We start from the raw sequence: 27,484 nt of genomic DNA on the forward strand, positions 1-27,484 counted from the left end.
TGCCTTCAATCTGCTCCTTAACAATCTTCGGCTTTTGAAGGGGCAATCTATAGGGGTGCTGGGACTACACAATGAGACTGCTGAAAAGTCCAGCAACACTTGCAGTATAGTATGAAACTTTTGACCTCCTCAGACTTTTACACTCCATGCACCCTATAAGTAGGTGACATTGGGCCAGAAATCTCTACTCTGCTACTACCATTTGAGAAAATGTCAAAAAAACAATGGGGTGAAGACCATAAACCACTAAGCGGCCTGAAAGGTCATTTCACCACAATAAATTATTATAAGGAAAAATATATTGTAATTCCAACATTTAAAGAATAAGGCTAAAGAAAAAGGCTAAAATTAAACCTTGACCTGGCATTTTGCATCTTGGAGGAGAATGAGGTCTTCAGCGGATTTCATTTCATAGCAGAATCCAAAATGTTAAAGGAACAACAAATACAATAAATGGGCCCAAGTAATGATCACCTTTTTACACAAATTATATTAACAAAATATATTGCAAACATATCAAACTCCCTGGATGAACTAAAAATGTATTCTTTACAGCAGACAAAGGCTTCTGGGTGGCTGGTAAATGGTATAATCCCTCCACTCTGTCATATGTGTCTCACAAACCCACATACAATCACACAATCTCACACACGCACACACATACACACACACACACACACACACACACGCACACACAAACACATAAACGCACAGACACACACACACACACACACACACACACACACACACACACACACCCAAACACACACACAAACACGCACACACACACATTGTTGCACCTGTACATATTTCAAAACATACAGTGCATTCAGAAAGTATTCAGACCCCCTCACAAAGTAAAGGGGTCTGAATACTTTCTGTAAATCCATTCTTAGATTGATAAAAATCTAACTTAAATGATGTAATCAATATCAGGAGCAAAGAACTTTTATCAGTGGTGGAAAATACTGGTGTCGGTAACTTGGACACTTTTATTATAAACACCACCTGCTCAAATCAGTATGTGTCCTAAGAGCCAACTCAAAAGAACTCAACATATATGAAGAAAAAAGTTGAGAAAACGGTTCACCCACTTTCTGGTAGGGGTTTAATGTTTCCATATGTATATGTGTGGTTTGCCACTTTGACTCAAAAAGGCTATAAATGACATGACCCCTTAAGATTTTCCAGGGCACTTATCATGGTACTTGAATAGATGTCACCTCCTTCATATCAAATGTAGTAACTGGAGAAGTTCATATTGTTCAATTTATTTTGGTCCTGATCTCAAAGGAGTTTCCAACTGTTTTCATTTCCATTTAGGGAGTTATCCAAAAGATTCTTGTTTTTATTACAGGAATATGAGATGTGCCAGTTTCCTGTAATTGTAAACTACAAAAATTTGGGGACATATCCAAAACTAAGCGCTTTGCATTCACCTGCCATGACTCAAAAACAGTAATGCAATGTAAAATCCACAAATACAGTGCTCTGACTTTCATTTACGAGGTCAAATAGAGCACAACCACATCTATACATTTCATGGTAATGATATTAGTACAAACTCTAAGTTTGTATTAAAGATGCATTTTATTATTTAATATACAACCACAACTCTCATATTAGTGTCATTTAGGGGTGAACTCAAATGGGCAAGTGTCCTGAAATTGAATACTAATGGAATTTGGAAGACTTTTCAAAACCAACCCCCAAAGCTGTCCATTCATTTTAAAGAAAGATGTTCAAAACAAATCCCGACTTCAGCATTGTTTAAATCGAGGATTATAATGATTGGAAACATACACAAACCACATTCTGCACAAACGTATCCTGTATTTTTTGAGCTGAAGTTACAAAGAATTATGCAAACCCCGTCCTTAAACGTCACTGCCACAAATAAGCAACAGGATGAAAAGATGCCATGACCAAACCGAGCGAGAGACTGCTGCTGACCAGGCAATCCCACCCTCTATAAAAGAGGCAGCTCTGAGCTACTGCATTAACTGAACCTCCATCACAGGTGAGTGTATTCACTTCGACCTCAGTTTTTACTGTTCTTGATTAGTCAGTGAAGTTAATGTGTTGCTAATTACTTTTGCATATTGTCCAGAATTCTATGGCAGAGTTACCTGGGTGGTAGTCTTGACTAGACATTATTCCCAAAAAATGTTCTTGATATACTCCTATCACATTTTAGAAGTAGGTTCCTGCAAAAGAAAAAAAACATACACAATTTGTTAGTTTGTATTTGCATTTAATACACACCCTATTTCATCACATACATACTGACTGATCATTAAGAGCAATACTATTCCTCTGGTAGCGAGGGCAGTTGAGAGGATGGAAGAGTATTTTAATGGTTTAATGATTGACTTTGACTTTAATAATTCAATTCATTACAGTTTGAATATATTTTATAAGTCTATAAACATTTTGCCATCTTTACCCTCATCTGTTTTCAAATCGGCTATATTTCCACAGAAAAAAGAAAAAAAATTGAACTTAGAAAAACAATCTGAAACAAGTTATTGTACTCATGTTTAATCATGTATTTACAGGATCTCCCAACTCCACCAGAGACTCCAACGCTCAGTTGTTTTTGGAACCAGCTGAGGTAAAAGATTTCAGCATAAAAAACTTTAAATATCCACAAGGCAGAAGACCATAGCTATGTCATGCCAATATGTTAACACTATTGTGGACTTCATTTTTTCAGTCTCCACTGAAGTGCCACCATGAGCACAGACGCAGAGATGGAGGCCTATGGCCCAGCGGCCATCTACCTCCGGAAGCCAGAGAAGGAGAGGCTTGAGGCACAAACCACTCCTTTTGATGCCAAAACCGCCTTTTTTGTGGCTGAGCCTGCGGAGATGTACCTCAAGGGTAAACTTGTAAAGAGAGAGGGTGGAAAAGCAACAGTGGATACAGACTGTGGAAAGGTAAGTGATTCATTTATTTAATTTTTACAACAAAACTACTCAATCGATTTCATCTAAGACACCTTGTATATACAAGGATAGGATTAACATTTATTTAAAACGATATCTTGGTAAAACATTCAGTGAACTATTTGTTTCTCATTGTATTTTAGGCTCAAACTGACACTGAACAACAATGTGATCCACGTGATGAACTTTTCTGTTTGAAGTTATTTCTTAGTTAAATACATTTTACTGTATTTGCGGTTCAGACGATCACAGTAAAAGAGGATGACATCCATCCCAGGAACCCTCCCAAGTATGACAAAATTGAGGACATGGCCATGATGACCCACCTCAATGAGCCTTGCGTGTTGTATAACCTCAAAGAGCGTTATGCATCATGGATGATCTACGTGAGTTTCCACACTATGCTAATTTAATGTACATGTGAATATGTATAGAGTGTGTGTACCCAAATGGAAATCAAACAAAATCTAAATAAAATCATACTATGTTTATGCTTTTTACTATTACAGACCTACTCTGGGTTGTTTTGCGTTGTCGTGAATCCCTATAAGTGGCTTCCCGTATATGATGCTCAATGTGTAGAAGCATACAGAGGCAAGAAGAGGATTGAGGCTCCACCCCACATCTTCTCCATCTCTGATAATGCCTATCAGTTCATGCTCACTGGTAAGATAAAATTATCGGTGTTGGAATCTAAACACACAGAGGTAAAATCTTCCATTGATATTTATTAAAAGAAAAATATATCTCATGTGAAGCATTCATGTTTGTGTTTCAGATCGTGAGAACCAGTCTATCCTGATTACGTGAGTATGAAACACACTATCGTGCTGCTACTTTATTAACTTAATGATAATGAAGCAAAATCTTGATAATATGTCTCTTGTACCCCAGTGGAGAATCCGGTGCTGGAAAGACTGTCAACACCAAGCGTGTCATCCAGTACTTTGCAACAATTGCAGCTATTGGAGCTAAGAAGTCTGAGACACAAACTAGCAAAATTCAGGTAAAATTGGTTGTGTAAGATGAAAGTGTTTGTCAGAGGAAAGTTAATTTGAATGTATAGCTCATGTAATTCAAATCTTCTCTTGCAGGGCTCTCTTGAGGACCAAATTGTTGCGGCCAACCCTCTGTTGGAGGCCTATGGTAATGCCAAGACTGTGAGGAATGACAACTCCTCTCGTTTTGTAAGTACAGGAGAAAATATCTTGAGACTTTTTTCGTTGAAAAAAAACTGATGATATTAATGTTCTGGCTGTCTAGGGTAAATTTATCAGGATCCACTTTGGCACAACTGGCAAGCTAGCTTCAGCTGATATTGAAACATGTAAGTTTCAATCATGGTATTAGTCAATATCCATTTAAATTATAATCTAGGTTTTGATAAAGTTACAATAAACTGTAAAACAGTGAAGTTTTTAATTTAAATTTCTTCTTCTTAGATCTGCTGGAGAAGTCTCGTGTCACCTTCCAGTTGTCTGCTGAGAGGAGCTACCATATCTTCTACCAGCTGATGACTGGCCACAAGCCTGAGCTCTTGGGTATGTTACTACACCAATTTTTAATAAAACTTTTAACAATATAAGAATAAAACATCAAACAATACTATGTAATTCTACTGTCCTTCTCTAGAGGCTCTTCTGATCACCACCAACCCCTATGACTACCCAATGATCAGTCAGGGTGAAATCACTGTGAAAAGCATCGATGATGTGGAGGAGTTCATCGCAACAGATGTAAGACAACAATTTAGTTAAAGAGATAGTATACAGGGGAAAATGTTTCACATACCAATAACTTTGCTTTATTTACACTGCAGACTGCTATTGACATCTTGGGCTTCACTGCTGAGGAGAAAATGGGCATCTACAAGCTGACTGGAGCTGTGACTCATCATGGCGGCATGAAATTCAAGCAGAAGCAGCGTGAGGAGCAGGCTGAACCAGATGGCACTGAGGGTAATTTCGAAAATAATACACTCTTCTCATGCAGCTTTCTGGTGTGTAAGATACTACACAAGTCAGTGTGTATTTATAATCAATCAGGAATGGGTTATGTTAATGACCATACACGAAAACAAAATATTCATTCATTTATTCATTTATTAATTCATACATTCATATAACTTCTTGTTTTTCTCTCCACCAGTGGCTGATAAAATCGCCTACCTCCTGGGCCTGAACTCAGCTGATATGCTGAAAGCTCTGTGCTTCCCAAGAGTCAAGGTCGGCAATGAGATGGTGACCAAAGGTCAGACCGTCCCACAGGTAATAAGACGGAAGTTTGGTGTTTGGAAAGGAAATATTTACATTTCCAAATAAAAGTATCACACTCATAAATCCACACCTAAATCCTTATATTTAGGTCAACAATTCTGTCAGCGCTCTGTGCAAATCCATCTATGAGAAAATGTTCTTGTGGATGGTCATCCGTATCAATGAGATGCTGGACACAAAGAAGGCAAGACAGTTCTTCATTGGAGTGTTGGATATCGCTGGATTTGAGATCTTTGATGTAAGTTTTAGAAAATCAACCTTTCTGAAAAATTCAAAAGTTCAAACTTATTTTGGCATGAAATTAAATGTTTTTCTATAACTACAGTTCAACAGCTTGGAGCAACTCTGCATCAACTTCACCAATGAGAAACTGCAACAGTTCTTCAACCACCACATGTTTGTCCTGGAGCAAGAGGAGTACAAGAAAGAAGGCATTCAATGGGAGTTCATTGACTTCGGTATGGACTTGGCTGCCTGCATTGAGCTTATCGAGAAGGTAACATATTATTTTCAAGTACAGATGTTTCCTTCCTCCGGTAATTTTTTTTTTCTTACCATGAAATGTAAATTCTTCTCAGCCAATGGGCATCTTCTCCATCCTTGAAGAGGAGTGCATGTTCCCCAAGGCCTCTGACACAACTTTCAAGAACAAGCTGCATGATCAGCATCTTGGCAAGACCAAGGCCTTTGAGAAGCCAAAGCCTGGAAAGGGCAAGGCTGAAGCTCACTTCGCCCTGGTTCACTATGCTGGTACAGTGGAATACAATATCGGTGGCTGGCTGGACAAGAACAAGGACCCCCTGAACGACTCAGTTGTTCAGCTTTACCAGAAATCTTCAAATAAACTGCTGGCCTTGTTGTATGCAGTCAAGGCTGGAGCTGAAGGTAAGAAATAAAAGTGAGCAGAGTTATCAGAAACTCTGTGTACCCAGTACAGATGTTTTAACTTCCTATTTTCTACTGTTGAAGATAGTGAGCATTGTTGCCATCTCTTTTCATAGCTATTGGCTGCTTACTGAAAAGTGGAGTTTGGAAAGTTACTTTGTAGTGATAGGTAAAAAAACAGTGTGTCTATTTCAATTGAGTTGGGCCGAGTAAGAAACTGGTAACTTCTCTGTGGTAAAATATTCAAGTGAAAAGTGAAATCCACATTCCAGAGACAAAAAGTTACTAGTTACTGCTTTGTAGTCTTTGTAATGAAATTGAAAAATACACATTCAACACAGAAGAAAACTTAAACCACTTACTGCAGTGTATTATTATTATTATTATTCGGTGCCATTAATAAAAATGTCATATTTTGCAAAATAGAGGCTGCTGGCAAGAAGGGTGGCAAGAAGAAGGGCGGTTCCTTCCAGACTGTGTCTGCTCTTTTCAGGGTATGTATTGTTTCATATTTTTGGACAACAATTAACAATCTCATCTTAAAATAATGATGAGCTATTATTCTGTGATGCTCATCCACAGGAGAACTTGGGCAAGCTGATGACCAACTTGAGGAGCACTCACCCTCATTTTGTCCGCTGTCTGATTCCCAATGAAACAAAGACCCCAGGTAAGAAGAGCATAACCCAGATTTGTGTGCTGTGTGTGACATGGTATGGTAAAGAAATGTTTTGATACAATGAGTTTGCAATGTGCAGGTCTTATGGAGAACTTCTTGGTCATCCACCAGCTGAGGTGTAATGGTGTGCTGGAGGGCATCAGAATCTGCAGAAAGGGCTTCCCCAGCAGAATCCTCTACGGTGACTTCAAGCAGAGGTGACTGCAGTTTTCATTATAAGCAAGTCAAGTTGATTTCGTTAGAGGTATTAGGATGGTAAACACCAAAAAAAGTGGGAGGAAGATAAAAGGAACAACATAATTTTCTGTTGTAGATACAAAGTACTGAATGCCAGTGTCATCCCTGAGGGACAGTTCATTGACAACAAGAAAGCTTCAGAGAAGCTGCTGGGCTCCATTGATGTGGACCACACTCAGTACAAGTTTGGACACACAAAGGTTCATCCTCAAAGACTACAGCTTTACTTGTGTGGTTGTCCTGTTGTACCCATATGCACTGAATGCTAATTTGCCCCACTTGACAATATAGGTGTTTTTCAAAGCTGGTTTGCTGGGTACCCTGGAGGAGATGAGAGATGATAAACTGGCTACCCTGGTGACCATGACCCAGGCTCTCTGCAGAGGATATGTCATGAGGAAGGAGTTTGTTAAGATGATGGAGAGGAGGTAGGATTCTTTTATTGTACACTGAACTGTACTGTCCAATTATGTAGTTGATATATATTTTTTCAATTGTTAGACTTAGAAGTTCTGCAAAATAATGTTTCAGAAGAAATGACACGTTCTACATCAATCTCATTTTCCAGAGAATCTATCTTCTCAATCCAGTACAATATCCGTTCATTTATGAATGTGAAGAACTGGCCATGGATGAATCTCTACTTCAAGATCAAGCCTCTCCTGAAGAGTGCTGAGACTGAGAAGGAGCTGCAGCAGATAAAGGAGAACTATGATAAGATGAAAACAGACCTGGCTTCTGCCCTGGCCAAGAAGAAGGAACTGGAGGAGAAGATGGTTTCCCTGATGCAGGAGAAGAATGACCTGCAACTCCAAGTGGCTTCAGTGAGTAGGAAACCCAGGAAGTGTAATTTCATTACATATACGCTTATCTTTTCAAACTTTTAAACTTATTGTATGTTCATTATGTACAATAGGAAGTCGATAACCTCTCTGATGCTGAGGAAAGATGTGAAGGGCTCATTAAGAGCAAGATCCAACTCGAGGCCAAACTCAAAGAGACAACCGAGAGACTGGAGGATGAAGAGGAAATCAATGCTGAACTGACTGCCAAGAAGAGGAAGCTGGAGGACGAATGCTCTGAGCTGAAGAAAGACATTGATGACTTGGAGCTCACTTTGGCTAAAGTGGAGAAGGAGAAACATGCCACAGAAAATAAGGTTTGAATTATTTTAAACCCACATTCATTTAAACACAGACCATATGAATGTAATGTGATGGAAATAATGCATCTTTCACATCATCTTAGGTGAAAAACCTGACAGAGGAGATGGCATCTCAAGATGAGTCTATTGCCAAGTTAACCAAGGAGAAGAAAGCCCTCCAAGAGAGCCACCAGCAAACACTTGATGATCTTCAAGCAGAGGAAGACAAAGTCAACACTCTGACCAAAGCCAAGACAAAGCTGGAACAGCAAGTGGACGATGTAAGAAAACAATTGTTTCAATTGTGTCTTTCTCTTGTCAAGTAGCTTGTGTTTTAATTGACATTCCATGATACAAATTCAGAATAATATATACTACTTGTATTGACACACTGTCATTTGAATACCACAAATCATTTATCATTAACTGTCATGTGATAGCTGGAGGGATCACTAGAGCAAGAGAAGAAGCTCCGCATGGACCTTGAGAGAGCCAAGAGGAAGCTTGAGGGAGATCTGAAACTAGCCCAGGAATCCATAATGGATCTGGAGAATGACAAACAGCAATCTGATGAGAAAATCAAAAAGTAAGGTTTTTGATTTTGGTTATTTTTCAGCATCTCAAACATTAGACTCCAACAACAGTACAAACTGTGACAGTGAAAGCTTTCTTTGTATCCTCATCAAGGAAAGAATTTGAAACCAGCCAGCTCCTCAGCAAGATTGAGGATGAACAGTCTCTCGGTGCTCAGCTTCAGAAGAAGATCAAGGAGCTCCAGGTGACATATCCAACATACAGTACATACGCTGTTACTCATGCAAATCAGACTTAGTAAATCAAAAACAACACATTATATTCAAGTCAATAAACCTTCTTTCATCAAATCTAGGCTCGTATTGAGGAGCTGGAGGAAGAGATTGAGGCTGAGAGGGCTGCTCGGGCTAAGGTTGAGAAGCAGAGGGCTGACCTCTCCAGGGAGCTTGAGGAGATCAGTGAGAGGCTCGAGGAGGCTGGTGGAGCAACAGCTGCTCAGATTGAGATGAGCAAGAAGCGTGAAGCTGAGTTCCAGAAGCTGCGCCGTGATCTTGAAGAGTCAACCCTGCAGCACGAAGCTACCGCATCAGCTCTCCGCAAGAAGCAGGCAGACAGTGTTGCAGAGCTGGGAGAGCAGATCGACAACCTCCAGCGTGTCAAGCAGAAGCTAGAGAAGGAGAAGAGCGAGTACAAGATGGAGATTGATGACCTCTCCAGCAACATGGAGGCTGTTGCTAAATCTAAAGTGAGTCGTTTGTTTAAAGATTAGGTATTTGCCTTCGTTATGCTCAGAAACATGATCTCTAACCAATGAATATGGCAGTAGCTTTAAATTTAGAAAAAAAAAACTCATGTTACATCATGTTTTGTTGTTGATAGGGCAACTTGGAAAAAATGTGCAGAACTCTTGAGGACCAGTTCAGTGAGCTCAAAGCCAAAAATGATGAGAATGTTCGCCATCTGAATGACGTTAATGGACAAAAGGCAAGACTGCAGACAGAGAATGGTGAGTGTCATGGAATAAAAACTACTGATGGAAGTTATTAATGAGAAATTTAACAATAAAAAATCTCATTTATACATTGTCATTCAGGTGAGTTCTCCCGCCAGCTTGAAGAGAAGGAAGCTCTTGTTTCTCAGCTGACCAGAGGAAAACAGGCCTTCACTCAGCAGATTGAGGAGCTTAAGAGACATGTTGAGGAGGAAGTCAAGGTAAACAAGTTTACATGCCCTGTTATTACATTTTAACAGGGGGTGTATTCTCTTTTTCAAATGTAGTCATTCAAAATGTGTACCATAATACTGTAATAAGATTTAAAAGATCAAAGCTCAAGAATCTATTCCGACAGCAACAACATCCAGGCATTATTGCTGAGTGAACCTTTTACGAATTACATTTTTGCCCAATAATGAAAAAATACATGATGCTGAGTAGAAAATATGATTGATGCAGAAGTAGTCTTGAGGATTTAAAACTAAATGGCGACATCATAATGATTAACCTTAAAAAAAGTACTTATTTACTATTTCTTTTTCCACTTCATAGGTATGATACTAATGTTTTGTCATGTTCAACAGGCCAAGAATGCCCTAGCCCATGCAGTTCAGTCAGCCCGCCATGACTGTGATCTGCTCAGAGAGCAGTATGAGGAGGAGCAGGAGGCCAAAGCTGAGCTGCAGAGAGGAATGTCCAAGGCCAACAGCGAGGTGGCTCAGTGGAGAAGCAAATATGAGACTGATGCTATCCAGCGCACTGAGGAGCTGGAGGAGTCCAAGTATATAATCCTTTCTACTTTTTAACAGATAAATCCATTTTTGCTATCTTTGTTCACTTAAGCACAAATAATTCCTCTTCGCTACAGGAAAAAGCTTGCCCAGCGCTTGCAGGATGCTGAGGAATCCATTGAGGCTGTGAACTCCAAGTGCGCCTCTTTGGAGAAGACCAAGCAGAGGCTGCAGGGTGAGGTGGAGGACCTCATGATTGACGTTGAGAGAGCCAATGCTCTGGCTGCCAACCTTGACAAGAAGCAGAGGAACTTTGATAAGGTAAATGGTTAAACTGGCAATCAACACCAGTTTTATAGCGAGAAACAAGCACCTTTATTAATAAATAATCATTTAATTAACATATTTTGACCTATACAATTCTAGGTCCTTGCAGAATGGAAACAGAAGTTTGAGGAGGGCCAGGCAGAGCTGGAAGGAGCTCAGAAGGAGGCTCGTTCTCTCAGCACTGAACTGTTCAAGATGAAGAACTCTTATGAGGAGGCTCTGGATCACCTGGAGACCATAAAGAGAGAGAACAAGAACCTGCAGCGTATGCCAATCTTACTGTATTTAATGTAACGATCATAGTCATTGTAAGGGTTCTTCTTTGACCTCTAGTAGTGTAGTCTATGAGCAATATTTGGTCGTAAAAGCACTGACACATATTTCCAGATGTAATCTGCATGTATAGTTCTAACTATATTTGACTTTGGTTGCTCTACAGAGGAGATCTCAGACCTGACTGAACAGATTGGTGAGACTGGAAAGAGTATCCATGAGCTGGAGAAATCCAAGAAGACTGTAGAGACTGAGAAGTCTGAAATTCAGTCAGCACTGGAGGAAGCTGAGGTAAAATCTTGCTAACATTATTGGACCACTATGATAAAATACATGGTTAAAATGTAACCATGAATTCATTTTGAATTTATTTCTGCCAAAAATAACTTTTGTTGTGTTTGTGACTTTTTAAGGGCACACTGGAGCATGAGGAGGCCAAAATTCTCCGTGTTCAGCTTGAGCTCAACCAGATCAAAGGTGAGGTTGACAGGAAGCTGGCAGAGAAGGATGAGGAGATGGAGCAGATCAAGAGGAACAGCCAGAGAGTGATTGACTCCATGCAGAGCACTCTTGATTCTGAGGTCAGGAGCAGGAATGATGCCCTGAGAGTCAAGAAGAAGATGGAGGGAGACCTGAATGAGATGGAGATTCAGCTGAGCCATTCCAACAGGATGGCTGCTGAGTCCCAGAAACAACTGAGGAATGTCCAGGGACAACTCAAGGTAAGATTTGTTTGATTATTAAATGTAAAAAAAAATCAAAGGGAAATTATGTAAACTTTCTTTTTCTCTGTTCAATGTCAGGATGCCCAACTGCACCTTGATGATGCTGTCAGAGGACAGGCAGACATGAAGGAGCAGGTTGCCATGGTGGAGCGCAGAAATGGCCTGATGGTGGCTGAGATCGAGGAGCTGAGAGTCGCTCTGGACCAGACAGAGAGAGGACGCAAAGTGGCTGAGCAGGAGTTGGTTGATGCTAGTGAGCGTGTCGGACTGCTTCACTCTCAGGTGTGTTTTCGTTAATTCACAAGAATTGTATCTAATCAAAGATGTGAGACACATACCAATAAACACTGTCTAATCTTGGTCAATATTCAGAACACCAGTCTTATGAACACCAAGAAGAAGCTGGAGTCTGACCTCGTCCAGGTTCAAGGTGAAGTGGATGATGCTGTTCAGGAAGCAAGAAATGCTGAAGATAAAGCCAAGAAGGCTATTACTGATGTGAGTCTTGTTTTTATGTAAATACTGCTTCAAGAAATATTTGATTACACTTCATTCATTATTATCTATCATTATTATCATTAATATCAAGACTAAAAATTATATTTCTCAACTGTGCATCATTTCAGGCTGCCATGATGGCTGAGGAGCTGAAGAAGGAGCAGGACACCAGTGCTCACCTGGAGAGGATGAAGAAGAACCTGGAGGTCACAGTCAAGGACCTCCAGCACCGTCTGGATGAGGCTGAGAACCTCGCCATGAAGGGTGGCAAGAAGCAGCTCCAGAAACTGGAGTCCAGGGTATGAACTGTATATAAAAATTTGGAGGCACATCGCTTTTATTGTACTTTTTATTACTTCAACTAAAGTCTCTGCGTGGAAGACTGATATATTATTTATCATCACATTACAGGTGCGTGAGCTGGAGACTGAAGTTGAGGCTGAACAGAGACGTGGAGCTGATGCTATTAAAGGAGTCCGCAAATATGAGAGGAGAGTGAAGGAGCTGACATACCAGGTAAGCCGTACTGAAAAACTCCCCTAACCTCTAATTCATTCTATATTCTTCTTCACATACTGTATAATCTTGTATCTGTACAGACTGAGGAGGACAAGAAGAATGTGCACAGACTTCAGGATCTGGTTGATAAGCTGCAGCTTAAAGTCAAGTCTTACAAGAGACAGGCTGAGGAGGCTGTAAGTCAAATACATTACGTGGCACATCATTGACAGCTGATTTAATAATAACATCACTATTAACTGTCCTGTAACTACACCAACATATCTCCAAACACTTAACAGGAGGAGCAGGCCAACACCCACATGTCTAAGCTCAGGAAGGTTCAGCATGAGCTTGAGGAAGCTCAGGAGCGCGCTGACATCGCTGAGTCCCAGGTCAACAAGCTGAGAGTCAAGAGCCGTGACGCTGGAAAGGTATGTTTATTTTTAAAATGATTTGATGCTGTCAACTTTCACTGATGACAGTGTGAATCAATATCACATCTTAAATGATACCCAAATAATAATAATAGATTTTCATCTCTCTTTTTTTTAGTCTGATTCTGCTGAGTAAGTGTCATCATCCTTGAGGCCTTTCAACAGAGTTCATAAAATATGAACCATGGTTGGGGGCTATTTACAATAAAGACGATAACTGTCATCATTATCCTGAATCCTGTCACTTCCTTTCTGACGAATAATTTATTTAGTTTACCAGAGAAATCAGTCCAAAACTAAGTAGAGCAATTATGCAATATATATGTCATATAGTAGACTATTTACAGCACAGTACTGATCAACAAGCGAAAATCATTTTCAATATGGTACAAGAATTAAATTAAAAGACTTTTAAATACTTACTCTCACCATAATTTGTTTTTCTTTTAACCTGTTTTTAACTAGTCTTTATCTTTGTATGTGTCTTTTTTAACCTTTGCTGTGAGTACTTGTACTTATGTGTGGTTGTAGGAATGTGTGTTATTATTGTGTTGGGTATGTCTGTGGTATGTAGGGATGTGTGGATTCTTGTATTGTATTGCTGCTCCTGCACTTTTGATGTCCTTCCACAACGAAGTTCCTAACGGAATAATGAAGTACTTTTGAGTTTGAGTTGAAGAATAATACTTTCAGGGGTTTTAGTAATTATAGTAGCATGACCCGAAAAAGGGAACAACCCAAAAGATGTGACAAACGGCGTCAGGGGCTGGCTTTCAGGCTCCATTTCCACCTGCCAATAACCACTGTTAAAATCTAGGGTGGTGAAAACAGTTGAGCATGCCAGTGACTCAAGGATCTCAGAAATGGCTGGCAGAGGATAGACATCCCCATCACTCTGGTCATTAACACGACGGAAATCTACACAAAACCGGGGGGAGCCACCACCTTTTTTACCCACAATGATACCCTGTTGGAACATGCCTTCAATCTGCTCCTTAACAATCTTCCGCTTTTGAAGGGGCGATCTATAGGGGTGCTAGGACTACACAATGAGACTGCTGTAAAGTCCAGCAAAACTTGCCTCCTCAGACTTTTACACTCCATGCACCCTGTAAACAGGTGACATTGGGCCAGAAATCTCTACTCTGCTACTACCATTTGAGAAAATGTCAAAAAACAATAGGGTGAAGCAAGGACATCCAAATACAAGTGACAATGGGAGTGGAAGCAGATGACACGTGCTGTATATCCATTCTTAGATTGATAAAAATCTAACTTAAATGATGTAATCAATATCAGGAGCAAAGAACTTTAATCAGTGGTGGAAAATACTGGCATCAGTCACTTGGACACTTTAATTATAAACACCACCTGCTCAAATCAGTATGTGTCCTGTGAAAAAAGTTGAGAAAACGGTTCACCCACTTTCTGATAGGGGTTTAGTGTTTCCATGTGTATATGTGTGGTTTGCCACTTTGACTCAAAAAGGCCTTAAATGACATGACCCCTTAAGATTTTCCAGGGCACTTATAGTGGTACTTGAATAGATGTCACCTCCTTCATATCAAATGTAGTAACTGGAGAAGTTCATTTTGTTAAATTTATTTTGGTCCTGATCTCAAAGGAGTTGCCAACTGTTTTCATTTCCATTTAGGGAGTTATCCAAAAGATTCCTGTTTTTATTACAGGAATATGAGATGTGCCAGTTTCCTGTAATTGTAAACTACAAACATTTGGGGACATTTCCAAACCAGGCGCTTTGCATTCATCTAACATGACTCAAAAACAGTTATGCAATGTAAAATCCACAAATACAGTGCTCTAGCTTTCATTTATAAGGTCAAATAGAGCACAACCACATCCATACATTTCATGATAATGATATTAGTACAACCTCTAAGTTTGTATTAAAGATGCATTTTATTGTTTAATAAACATGTGTATACAACTACAACTCTCATATTAGTGTCATTTAGGGGTGAACTCAAATGTGCAAGTGTCCTGAAATTGAATACTAATGGAATTTGGAAGACTTTTCAAAACCAACCCCCAAAGCTGTCCATTCATTTAAAGAAAGATGTTCAAAACAAATCCCAACTTCAGCATTGTTTAAATCGAGGATTATAATGATTGGAAACATACACAAACCACATTCTGCACTAACGTATCCTGTATTTTTTGAGCTGAAGTTACAAAGAATTATGCAAACCCCGTCCTTAAACGTCACTGCCACAAATAAGCAACAGGATGAAAAGATGCCATGACCAAACCGAGCGAGAGACTGCTGCTGACCAGGCAATCCCACCCTCTATAAAAGAGGCAGCTCTGAGCTACTGCATTAACTGAACCTCCATCACAGGTGAGTGTATTCACTTCGACCTCAGTTTTTACTGTTCTTGATTAGTCAGTGAAGTTAATGTGTTGCTAATTACTTTTGCATATTGTCCAGAATTCTATGGCAGAGTTACCTGGGTGGTAGTCTTGACTAGACATTATTCCCAAAAAATGTTCTTGATATACTCCTATCACATTTTAGAAGTAGGTTCCTGCAAAAGAAAAAAAACATACACAATTTGTTAGTTTGTATTTGCATTTAATACACACCCTATTTCATCACATACATACTGACTGATCATTAAGAGCAATACTATTCCTCTGGTAGCGAGGGCAGTTGAGAGGATGGAAGAGTATTTTAATGGTTTAATGATTGACTTTGACTTTAATAATTCAATTCATTACAGTTTGAATATATTTTATAAGTCTATAAACATTTTGCCATCTTTACCCTCATCTGTTTTCAAATTGGCTATATTTCCACAGAAAAAAATTGAAATTAGAAAAACAATCTGAAACAAGTTATTGTACTCATCTTTAATCATGTATTTACAGGATCTCCCAACTCCACCAGAGACTCCAACGCTCAGTTGTTTTCGGAACCAGCTGAGGTAAAAGATTTCAGCATAAAAAACTTAAAATCTCCACAATCAGCTGGGCAGAAGACCATAGCTATGTCATGTCAATATGTTAACACTATTGTGGACTTCATCTTTTCAGTCTCCACTGAAGTGCCACCATGAGCACAGACGCAGAGATGGAGGCCTATGGCCCAGCGGCCATCTTTCTCCGGAAGCCAGAGAAGGAGAGGCTTGAGGCACAAACCACTCCTTTTGATGCCAAAACCGCTTTTTTTGTGGCTGAGCCTGCGGAGATGTACCTCAAGGGTAAACTTGTAAAGAGAGAGGGTGGAAAAGCAACGGTGGATACAGACTGTGGAAAGGTAAGTGATTCATTTGACTTTTTTCAACAAAACTACTCAATCGATTTCCATCTAAAACAACTTGTATATACAAGGATAGGATTAACATTTATCTAAAACAATATCTTGGTAAAACATTCAGTGAACTATTTGTTTCTCATTGTATTTCAAGCTCAAACTGACACTGTGAACAACAATGTGATCCATGTGATGAACTTTTCTGTTTGAAGTTATTTCTTAGTTAAATACATTTTACTGTATTTGCTGTTCAGACGATCACAGTAAAAGAGGAAGACATCCATCCCAGGAACCCTCCCAAGTATGACAAAATTGAGGACATGGCCATGATGACCCACCTCAATGAGCCTTGCGTGTTGTATAACCTCAAAGAGCGTTATGCATCATGGATGATCTATGTGAGTTTCCACACTATGCTAATTTAATGTATATGTAAATATGTATAGAGTATGTGTACCTAAATGGAAATCAAACAAAATCTAAATAAAATCACACTATGTTTATGCTTTTTACTATTACAGACCTACTCTGGGTTGTTTTGCGTTGTCGTGAATCCCTATAAGTGGCTTCCCGTATATGATGCTCAATGTGTAGAAGCATACAGAGGCAAGAAGAGGATTGAGGCTCCACCCCACATCTTCTCCATCTCTGACAATGGCTATCAGTTCATGCTCACTGGTAAGATAAAAATATCAGTGTTGGAATCTAAACACACAGAGGTAAAATCTTCCATTGATATTTATTAAAAGAAAAATATATCTCATGTGAAGCATTCATGTTTGTGTTTCAGATCGTGAGAACCAGTCTATCCTGATTACGTGAGTATAAAACACACTATTGTGCTATAACTTTATTAACTTAATGATAATGAAGCAAAATCTTGACAATATGTCTCTTGTACCCCAGTGGAGAATCCGGTGCTGGAAAGACTGTCAACACCAAGCGTGTCATCCAGTACTTTGCAACAATTGCAGCTATTGGAGCTAAGAAGGCTGAGGCACAAACTAGCAAAATTAAGGTAAAATTGGTTGTGTAAGATGAAAGTGTTTGTCAGAGGAAAGTTAATTTGAATGTATAGCTCATGTAATTCAAATCTTCTCTTGCAGGGCTCTCTTGAGGACCAAATTGTTGCGGCCAACCCTCTGTTGGAGGCCTATGGTAATGCCAAGACTGTGAGGAATGACAACTCCTCTCGTTTTGTAAGTACTGGAGAAAATATCTTGAGACTTTTTTCATTCATACATTTAAAAAAAACTGATGATATTAATGTCTGGCTGTCTAGGGTAAATTTATCAGGATCCACTTTGGCACTACTGGCAAGCTAGCTTCAGCTGATATTGAAACATGTAAGTTTCAACCATGGCATTCGTCAATATCCATTTAAATTATAATCTAAGCTCTGATAAAGTCACAATATACTGTAAAACAAAAACATTTTTGATTTAAATTTCATCTTCTTAGATCTGCTGGAGAAGTCTCGTGTCACCTTCCAGTTGTCTGCTGAGAGGAGCTACCATATCTTCTACCAGCTGATGACTGGCCACAAGCCTGAGCTCTTGGGTATGTTACTACACCAATTTTTAATAAACCTTTTAACAATATAAGAATAAAACATCAAACAATACTATGTAATTCTACTGGCCTTCTCTAGAGGCTCTTCTGATCACCACCAACCCCTATGACTACCCAATGATCAGTCAGGGTGAAATCACTGTGAAAAGCATCGATGATGTGGAGGAGTTCATTGCAACAGATGTAAGACAACAATTTAGTTAAAGAGATAGTATACAGGGGAAAATGTTTCACATGACAACAACTTTGCTTCATTTACACTGCAGACTGCTATTGACATCTTGGGCTTCACTGCTGAGGAGAAAATGGGCATCTACAAGCTGACTGGAGCTGTGATTCATCATGGCGGCATGAAATTCAAGCAGAAGCAGCGTGAGGAGCAGGCTGAACCAGATGGCAATGAGGGTAATTTCGAAAATAATACACTCTTCTCATGCAGCTTTCTGGTGTGTAAGATACTACACAAGTCAGTGTGTATTTATAATCCATCAGGGATGGGTCATGTTAATGACCAAACACGAAAACAAAATATTCATTCATTCATTCCTTCATTCACATAACTTATTGTTTTTCTCTCCATCAGAGGCTGATAAAATCGCCTACCTCCTAGGCCTGAACTCAGCTGATATGCTGAAAGCTCTGTGCTACCCAAGAGTCAAGGTTGGCAATGAGATGGTGACCAAAGGTCAGACCGTCCCACAGGTAATAAGGCGAAAGTTTGGTGTTTGGAAAGGGAAATATTTAAATTTCCAAATAAAAATATCACACTCATAAATCCACACCTAAATCCTTATATTTAGGTCAACAATTCTGTCAGCGCTCTGTGCAAATCCATCTATGAGAAAATGTTCTTGTGGATGGTCATCCGTATCAATGAGATGCTGGACACAAAGAAGGCAAGACAGTTCTTCATTGGAGTGTTGGATATCGCTGGATTCGAGATCTTTGATGTAAGTTTTGGAAAATCAACCTTTCTGAAAAATTCAAAGGTTCAAATTTATTTTGGCATGAAATTAAATGTTTTTCTATAACTACAGTTCAACAGCTTGGAGCAACTCTGCATCAACTTCACCAATGAGAAACTGCAACAGTTCTTCAACCACACCATGTTTGTCCTGGAGCAAGAGGAGTACAAGAAAGAAGGCATTCAATGGGAGTTCATTGACTTCGGTATGGACTTGGCTGCCTGCATTGAGCTTATCGAGAAGGTAACATACCACTTTGTTGAATCAGATAGATTTCTTGATTCAAGTGCAAATGTTTGCTTCCTCAGGTAAATTTTTTTCTTACCATGAAATGTAAATTCTTTTCAGCCAATGGGCATCTTCTCCATCCTTGAAGAGGAGTGCATGTTCCCCAAGGCCTCTGACACAACTTTCAAGAACAAGCTGCATGATCAGCATCTTGGCAAGACCAAGGCCTTTGAGAAGCCAAAGCCTGGAAAGGGCAAGGCTGAAGCTCACTTCGCCCTGGTTCACTATGCTGGTACAGTGGAATATAATATTGCTGGCTGGCTGGACAAGAACAAGGACCCCCTGAACGACTCAGTTGTTCAGCTTTACCAGAAATCTTCAAATAAACTGCTGGCCTTGTTGTATGTAGTCAAGGCTGGAGCTGAAGGTAAGAAATAAAAGTGAGCAGAGTTATCAGAAACTCTGTGTACCCAGTACAGATGTTTTAACCTCCTATTTTATACTGTTGAAGATAGTGAGCATTGTTGCCATCTCTTTTCATAGCTATTGGCTGCTTACTGAAAAGTGGAGTTTGGAAAGTTACAGGCAGTGCAATGACTTTGTAGTGTTAGGTAAAAAACGGTGTGTCCGTTTCAATTGGGTTGGGCTGAGTAGGAAACAGGTAACTTCTCTGTGGTAAAATATTCATTTAGGTAAATTTTAAAAAGTGAATTCCACATTCCAGAGACAAAAAGTTTTAACAGTTACTGCTGTGTAATCCAGTACCATTAATACAATTGAATATTGTACAAAACAGAGGCTGCTGGTTGAAATTGAAATTGAAAAATACACATTCAACACAGAAGAAAACTTAAACCACTTACTGTAGTGTATTACAATTATTCTTCGGTACCATTAATAAAATGTCATATTTTGCAAAATAGAGGCTGCTGGCAAGAAGGCTGGCAAGAAGAAGGGCGGTTCCTTCCAGACTGTGTCTGCTCTTTTCAGGGTATGTATTGTTTCATAGTTTTGGACAACAATTACCAATCTCATCTTAAAATAATGATGACCTATTATTCTGTGATGCTCATCCACAGGAGAACTTGGGCAAGCTGATGACCAACTTGAGGAGCACTCACCCTCATTTTGTCCGCTGTCTGATTCCCAATGAAACAAAGACCCCAGGTAAGAAGCGCATTACCCAGATTTGTACGCTGTGTGTGACATGGTATGGTAAAGAAATGTTTTGATACAATGAGTTTGCAATGTGCAGGTCTTATGGAGAACTTCTTGGTCATCCACCAGCTGAGGTGTAATGGTGTGCTGGAGGGCATCAGAATCTGCAGAAAGGGCTTCCCCAGCAGAATCCTCTACGGTGACTTCAAGCAGAGGTGACTGCAATTTTCATTATAAGCAAGTCAAGTTGATTTCGTTAGAGGTATTAGGATGGTAAACACCAAGAAAAAGTGGGAGGAAGATAAAAGGAACAACATAATTTTCTGTTGTAGATACAAAGTATTGAATGCCAGTGTCATCCCTGAGGGACAGTTCATTGACAACAAGAAAGCTTCAGAGAAGCTGCTGGGCTCCATTGATGTGGACCACACTCAGTACAAGTTTGGACACACAAAGGTTCATCCTCAAAGACTACAGCTTTACTTGTGTGGTTGTCCCGTTGTACCCATATGCACTGAATGCTAATTTGCCCCACTTGACAATATAGGTGTTCTTCAAAGCTGGTCTGCTGGGTCAGCTGGAGGAGATGAGAGATGAGAAACTGGCTACCCTGGTGACCATGACTCAGGCTCTCTGCAGAGGATATGTCATGAGGAAGGAGTTTGTTAAGATGTGGGAGAGGAGGTAGGATTCTTTTACTGTACAGTAAACTGTACTGTCCAATTATGTAGTTGATATATATTTTTTCAATTGTTAGACTTAGAAGTTCTGCAAAATAATGTTTCAGAAGAAATGACACTTTCTACATCAATCTCATTTTCCAGAGAATCTATCTTCTCAATCCAGTACAACATCCGTTCATTCATGAATGTGAAGAACTGGCCATGGATGAATCTCTACTTCAAGATCAAGCCTCTCCTGAAGAGTGCTGAGACTGAGAAGGAGCTGCAGCAGATGAAGGAGAACTATGATAAGATGAAAACAGACCTGGCTTCTGCCCTGGCCAAGAAGAAGGAACTGGAGGAGAAGATGGTTTCCCTAATGCAGGAGAAGAATGACCTGCAACTCCAAGTGGCTTCAGTAAGTAGGAAACCAAGGAAGTGTAATTCTATTACATATCCGCTTAATTAATTGTACCATGTTGCTTAAATTTATTCAGATATCTAGGTGAGATAAGAAGAGGCCAAATACCTTCACTGACTTCTAATACCAGAGAATATATCAATGTTTTCAAACTTTTAAAACTTATTGTATATTCATTATGTACAATAGGAAGTCGATAACCTCTCTGATGCTGAGGAAAGATGTGAAGGGCTCATTAAGAGCAAGATCCAACTCGAGGCCAAACTCAAAGAGACAACCGAGAGACTGGAGGATGAAGAGGAAATCAATGCTGAACTGACTGCCAAGAAGAGGAAGCTGGAGGACGAATGCTCTGAGCTGAAGAAAGACATTGATGACTTGGAGCTCACTTTGGCTAAAGTGGAGAAGGAGAAACATGCCACAGAAAACAAGGTTTGAATTATTTTAAACCCACATTCATTTAAACACAGACCAAATGAATATAATGTGATGGAAATAATGCATCTTTCACGTCATTTTAGGTGAAAAACCTGACAGAGGAGATGGCATCTCAAGACGAGTCTATTGCCAAGTTAACCAAGGAGAAGAAAGCCCTCCAAGAGAGCCACCAGCAAACACTTGATGATCTCCAAGCAGAGGAAGACAAAGTCAACACTCTGACCAAAGCCAAGACAAAGCTGGAACAGCAAGTGGACGATGTAAGAAAACAATTGTTTCGATTGTGTCTTTCTATTGTCAAGTAGCTTGTGTTTTAATTGATACTCCATGATACAAATTCAAAATAATATATAATACTTGTATTGACACACTGTAATTTGAATACCCTAAATCATTTATCATTAACTGTCATGTGATAGCTGGAGGGATCACTGGAGCAAGAGAAGAAGCTCCGCATGGACCTTGAGAGAGCCAAGAGGAAGCTTGAGGGAGATCTGAAACTAGCCCAGGAATCCATAATGGATCTGGAGAATGACAAACAGCAATCTGATGAGAAAATCAAAAAGTAAGGTTTTTGATTTAGGTTATTAATCCTCTTTTCAGCATCTCAAACATTACACTCCAACAACAGTACAAACTGTGACAGTGAAAGCTTTCTTTGTATCCTCATCAAGGAAAGAATTTGAAACCAGCCAGCTCCTCAGCAAGATTGAGGATGAACAGTCTCTCGGTGCTCAGCTTCAGAAGAAGATCAAGGAGCTCCAGGTGACATATCAAACATACAGTACATACGCTGTTACTCATGCAAATCAGACTCAGTAAATCAAAAACAACACATTATATTCAAGTCAATAAACCTTCTTTCATCAAATCTAGGCTCGTATTGAGGAGCTGGAGGAAGAGATTGAGGCTGAGAGGGCTGCTCGGGCCAAGGTTGAGAAGCAGAGGGCTGACCTCTCCAGGGAGCTTGAGGAGATCAGTGAGAGGCTCGAGGAGGCTGGTGGAGCAACAGCTGCTCAGATTGAGATGAGCAAGAAGCGTGAAGCTGAGTTCCAGAAGCTGCGCCGTGATCTTGAAGAGTCAACCCTGCAGCACGAAGCTACCGCATCAGCTCTCCGCAAGAAGCAGGCAGACAGTGTTGCAGAGCTGGGAGAGCAGATCGACAACCTCCAGCGTGTCAAGCAGAAGCTGGAGAAGGAGAAGAGCGAGTACAAGATGGAGATTGATGACCTCTCCAGCAACATGGAGGCTGTTGCTAAATCTAAAGTGAGTCGTTTGTTTAAAGTTTAGGTATTTGCCTTTGTTATGCTCAGAAACATGATCTCTAACCAATAAATATGGCAGCTTTAAATTTAAAAAAAACTCAACGTACATCATGTTTCGTTGTTGATAGGGCAACCTGGAAAAAATGTGCAGAACTCTTGAGGACCAGTTCAGTGAGCTCAAAGCCAAAAATGATGAGAATGTTCGCCATCTGAACGACGTTAATGGACAAAAGGCAAGACTGCTGACAGAGAATGGTGAGTGTCATGGAATAAAAATAAATGATGGAAGTTATTAATGAGAAATTTGACAATAAAAATCTCATTTATACATTGTCATTCAGGTGAGTTCTCCCGCCAGCTTGAAGAGAAGGAAGCTCTTGTTTCCCAGCTGACCAGAGGAAAACAGGCCTTCACTCAGCAGATTGAGGAGCTTAAGAGACATGTTGAGGAGGAAGTCAAGGTAAACAAGTTATTAGATTTTAACAGGGGGTGTATTCGCTTTTTCAAATGTGGTCATTCAAAATGTGTACCATAATACTGTAATAAGATTTAAAAGATCAAAGCTCAAGAATCTATTCCCACAGCAACAACAACCAGGCATACTGCTATTATTGCTAAGTGAACCTTTTACGAATTACATTTTTGCCCAATAATGACAAAATACATGATGCTGAGTAGAAAATATGATTGATGCAGAAGTTGTCTTGAGGATTTAAAACTAAATGGCGACATCAAAATGATTAACCTTAAAAAAAGTACTTATTTACTATTTCTTTTTCCACTTTATAGGTATGATACAAATGTTTTGTCATGTTCAACAGGCCAAGAATGCCCTGGCCCATGCAGTTCAGTCAGCCCGCCATGACTGTGATCTGCTCAGAGAGCAGTATGAGGAGGAGCAGGAGGCCAAAGCTGAGCTGCAGAGAGGAATGTCCAAGGCCAACAGCGAGGTGGCTCAGTGGAGAACCAAATATGAGACTGATGCTATCCAGCGCACTGAGGAGCTGGAGGAGTCCAAGTATATAATCCTTTCTACTTTTTAACAGATAAATCCATTTTTGCTATCTTTGTTCACTTAAGCACAAATAATTCCTCTTCGCTACAGGAAAAAGCTTGCCCAGCGCTTGCAGGATGCTGAGGAATCCATTGAGGCTGTGAACTCCAAGTGCGCCTCTTTGGAGAAGACCAAGCAGAGGCTGCAAGGTGAGGTGGAGGACCTCATGATTGACGTAGAGAGAGCCAATTCTCTGGCTGCCAACCTTGACAAGAAGCAGAGGAACTTTGATAAGGTAAATGGTTAAACTGGTAATCAACACCAGTTTTATAGCGAGAAACAAGCACCTTTATTAATAAATAGTCATTTAATTAACATATTTTGACCTATACAAATCTAGGTCCTTGCAGAATGGAAACAGAAGTTTGAGGAGGGCCAGGCAGAGCTGGAAGGAGCTCAGAAGGAGGCTCGTTCTCTCAGCACTGAACTGTTCAAGATGAAGAACTCTTATGAGGAGGCTCTGGATCACCTGGAGACCATAAAGAGAGAGAACAAGAACCTGCAGCGTATGCCAATCTTACTGTATTTAATGTAACGATCATAGTCATTGTAAGGGTTCTTCTTTGACCTCTAGTAGTGTAGTCTATGAGCAATATTTGGTCGTAAAAGCACTGACACATATTTCCAGATGTAATCTGCATATATATTTCTAACTATATTTGACTTTGGTTGCTCTACAGAGGAGATCTCAGACCTGACTGAACAGATTGGTGAGACTGGAAAGAGTATCCATGAGTTGGAGAAATCCAAGAAGACTGTAGAGACTGAGAAGTCTGAAATTCAGTCAGCACTTGAGGAAGCTGAGGTAAAATCTTGCTAACATTATTGGACCACTATGATAAAATACATGGTTAAAATGTAACCATGTATTCATTTTGAATTTATTTCAGCCAAAAATACCTTTTGTTGTGTTTGTGACTTTTTAAGGGCACACTGGAGCATGAGGAGGCCAAAATTCTCCGTGTTCAGCTTGAGCTCAACCAGATCAAAGGTGAGGTTGACAGGAAGCTGGCAGAGAAGGATGAGGAGATGGAGCAGATCAAGAGGAACAGCCAGAGGGTGATTGACTCCATGCAGAGCACTCTTGATTCTGAGGTCAGGAGCAGGAATGATGCCCTGAGAGTCAAGAAGAAGATGGAGGGAGACCTGAATGAGATGGAGATTCAGCTGAGCCATTCAAACAGGCAGGCTGCTGAGGCCCAGAAACAACTGAGGAATGTCCAGGGACAACTCAAGGTAAGATTTCTTTGATTTTTAAATGTAAAAAAAAATCAAAGGGAAATTATGTAAACTTTCTTTTTCTTTGTTCAATGTCAGGATGCCCAACTGCACCTTGATGATGCTGTCAGAGGACAGGCAGACATGAAGGAGCAGGTTGCCATGGTGGAGCGCAGAAATGGCCTGATGGTGGCTGAGATCGAGGAGCTGAGAGTCGCTCTGGACCAGACAGAGAGAGGACGCAAAGTGGCTGAGCAGGAGTTGGTTGATGCTAGTGAGCGTGTCGGACTGCTTCACTCTCAGGTGTGATTTTGTTAATTCACAAGAATTGTATCTAATCAAAGATGTGAGACACATACCAATAAACACTGTCTATTCTTGGTCAATATTCAGAACACCAGTCTTATGAACACCAAGAAGAAGCTGGAGTCTGACCTCGTCCAGGTTCAAGGTGAAGTGGATGATGCTGTTCAGGAAGCAAGAAATGCTGAAGATAAAGCCAAGAAGGCTATTACTGATGTGAGTCTTGTTTTTATGTAAATACTGCTTCAAGAAATACTTGTTTACACTTCATTAATTATTATCTACCATTATTGTCATTAATATCAAGACTAAAAACTATATTTCTAAACTGTGCATCATTTCAGGCTGCCATGATGGCTGAGGAGCTGAAGAAGGAGCAGGACACCAGTTCTCACCTGGAGAGGATGAAGAAGAACCTGGAGGTCACAGTCAAGGACCTCCAGCACCGTCTGGATGAGGCTGAGAACCTCGCCATGAAGGGTGGCAAGAAGCAGCTCCAGAAACTGGAGTCCAGGGTATGAACTGTATATAAAAATTTGGAGGCACATCGCTTTTATTGTACTTTTTATTACTTCAACTAAAGTCTCTGCGTGGAAGACTGATATATTATTTATCATCACATTACAGGTGCGTGAGCTGGAGACTGAAGTTGAAGCTGAACAGAGACGTGGAGGTGATGCTGTTAAAGGAGTCCGCAAATATGAGAGGAGAGTGAAGGAGCTGACATACCAGGTAAGCCGTACTGAAAAACTCCCCTAACCTCTAATTCATTCTCTATTCTTCTTCACATACTGTATAATCTTGTATCTGTACAGACTGAGGAGGACAAGAAGAATGTGCACAGACTTCAGGATCTGGTGGACAAGCTGCAGCTTAAAGTCAAGTCTTACAAGAGACAGGCTGAGGAGGCTGTAAGTCAAATACTTTATGTGGCACATCATTGACAGCTGATTTAATAACAACATCACTATTAACTGTCTTGTAACTACGCCAACATACCTCCAAATACTTAACAGGAGGAGCAGGCCAACACCCACATGTCTAAGCTCAGGAAGGTTCAGCATGAACTTGAGGAAGCTCAGGAGCGCGCTGACATCGCTGAGTCCCAGGTCAACAAGCTGAGAGTCAAGAGCCGTGACGCTGGAAAGGTATGTTTGCTTTTAAAATGATTCAATGCTGTGAACTTTCACTGATGACAGTGTGAATCAATATCACGTCTTGAATGATACCCAAATAATAATAATAGATTTTCATCTCTCTTTTTTTTAGTCTGATTCTGCTGAGTAAGTGTCATCATCCTTTAGGCCTTTCAACAGAGTTCATAAAATATGAACCATGGTTGGGGGCTATTTACAATAAAGACGATAACTGTCATCATTATCCTGAATCCTGTCACTTCCTTTCTGACAAAGAATTAATTTAGTTGACCTGAGAAATCAGTCCAAACTAAGTAGAGCAATTATGCAATATATGTTATGTCATATGGTAGACTATTTGCAGCACGGTACTGATCAACAAGCGAAAATCACTTTCAATATGTTACAAGAATAATATTTCAGGGGTTTTAGTAATTATAGTAGTATTTTTTTTAAAATATGTTTTGCTCTAAAAACAATTTGCACTTTTAAAAAGCTTAGTTCTTCCACTGGTGGCATGGTTTGTGAAACACTGGTGAGGTTGTGGCGGTACTGGCAGTAAAATGCTTACAAACCAGCCCCAACCTACATAAAAATATAAACA

The 27,484-nt window shown here is 40.0% G+C and overlaps 1 protein-coding gene, 1 long non-coding RNA gene and 1 pseudogene across 5 annotated transcripts in view; 2 read left to right on the plus strand and 1 right to left on the minus strand.

The window, feature by feature from the left end:
* LOC311267679 overlaps window positions 1-27,484 on the minus strand; it is an 86,512-nt gene that overhangs the window by 14,682 nt on the left and 44,346 nt on the right. For all 3 annotated transcript variants that reach the window (XR_014623862.1, XR_014623863.1, XR_014623864.1), the window contains exons 4-5: window positions 15,655-15,732; window positions 2,130-2,207 (exon numbers count right to left, since the gene is read on the minus strand). This is a non-coding gene — a long non-coding RNA (uncharacterized lncRNA). The remainder of the gene's footprint in view (window positions 1-2,129; window positions 2,208-15,654; window positions 15,733-27,484) is intronic.
* On the plus strand, window positions 2,721-13,413 carry LOC311267678 (myosin heavy chain, fast skeletal muscle-like; annotated as a pseudogene). Its single transcript, XR_014624913.1, has 38 exons — window positions 2,721-2,939; window positions 3,191-3,334; window positions 3,458-3,614; window positions 3,727-3,754; window positions 3,843-3,954; window positions 4,043-4,135; window positions 4,212-4,275; window positions 4,391-4,489; window positions 4,581-4,906; window positions 5,097-5,215; window positions 5,313-5,462; window positions 5,550-5,720; window positions 5,803-6,109; window positions 6,536-6,603; window positions 6,692-6,779; window positions 6,868-6,985; window positions 7,102-7,225; window positions 7,317-7,453; window positions 7,594-7,849; window positions 7,942-8,184; window positions 8,274-8,450; window positions 8,610-8,755; window positions 8,857-8,947; window positions 9,059-9,448; window positions 9,583-9,709; window positions 9,797-9,915; window positions 10,282-10,478; window positions 10,566-10,749; window positions 10,855-11,020; window positions 11,195-11,319; window positions 11,442-11,750; window positions 11,832-12,035; window positions 12,126-12,251; window positions 12,380-12,550; window positions 12,663-12,767; window positions 12,851-12,946; window positions 13,052-13,183; window positions 13,305-13,413. The product of XR_014624913.1 is annotated as a myosin heavy chain, fast skeletal muscle-like (transcript).
* LOC311267675 (myosin heavy chain, fast skeletal muscle-like) lies at window positions 16,077-27,124 on the plus strand. The gene is made up of 40 exons (XM_084370869.1): window positions 16,077-16,131; window positions 16,241-16,463; window positions 16,715-16,858; window positions 16,982-17,138; window positions 17,251-17,278; window positions 17,367-17,478; window positions 17,567-17,659; window positions 17,743-17,806; window positions 17,922-18,020; window positions 18,112-18,215; window positions 18,299-18,437; window positions 18,616-18,734; window positions 18,833-18,982; window positions 19,070-19,240; window positions 19,346-19,652; window positions 20,149-20,216; window positions 20,305-20,392; window positions 20,481-20,598; window positions 20,716-20,839; window positions 20,931-21,067; window positions 21,208-21,463; window positions 21,656-21,898; window positions 21,988-22,164; window positions 22,324-22,469; window positions 22,579-22,669; window positions 22,781-23,170; window positions 23,298-23,424; window positions 23,511-23,629; window positions 23,991-24,187; window positions 24,275-24,458; window positions 24,564-24,729; window positions 24,904-25,028; window positions 25,151-25,459; window positions 25,541-25,744; window positions 25,835-25,960; window positions 26,089-26,259; window positions 26,372-26,476; window positions 26,560-26,655; window positions 26,761-26,892; window positions 27,014-27,124. Exons 2-40 carry the CDS (start codon window positions 16,260-16,262, stop codon window positions 27,029-27,031), a joined length of 5,808 nt encoding a protein of 1,935 aa, XP_084226995.1. The 5' UTR covers window positions 16,077-16,131; window positions 16,241-16,259; the 3' UTR covers window positions 27,032-27,124.

This window comes from Pagrus pagrus, assembly GCF_965226575.1.
Source record: "Pagrus pagrus genome assembly, chromosome: 13".
Lineage (NCBI taxonomy): Eukaryota > Metazoa > Chordata > Actinopteri > Spariformes > Sparidae > Pagrus > Pagrus pagrus.

Excerpts from the sequence above, each read along its gene's own strand:
- LOC311267675 (XM_084370869.1), top strand. The coding sequence starts at position 16,260 with ATGAGCACAGACGCAGAGATGGAGGCCTATGGCCCAGCGGCCATCTTT. Across the intron at positions 19,241-19,345 it reads GCATTGAGCTTATCGAGAAG|CCAATGGGCATCTTCTCCAT; the intron begins GTAACATACCAC and ends AATTCTTTTCAG. Across the intron at positions 23,630-23,990 it reads ATGTTGAGGAGGAAGTCAAG|GCCAAGAATGCCCTGGCCCA; the intron begins GTAAACAAGTTA and ends CATGTTCAACAG.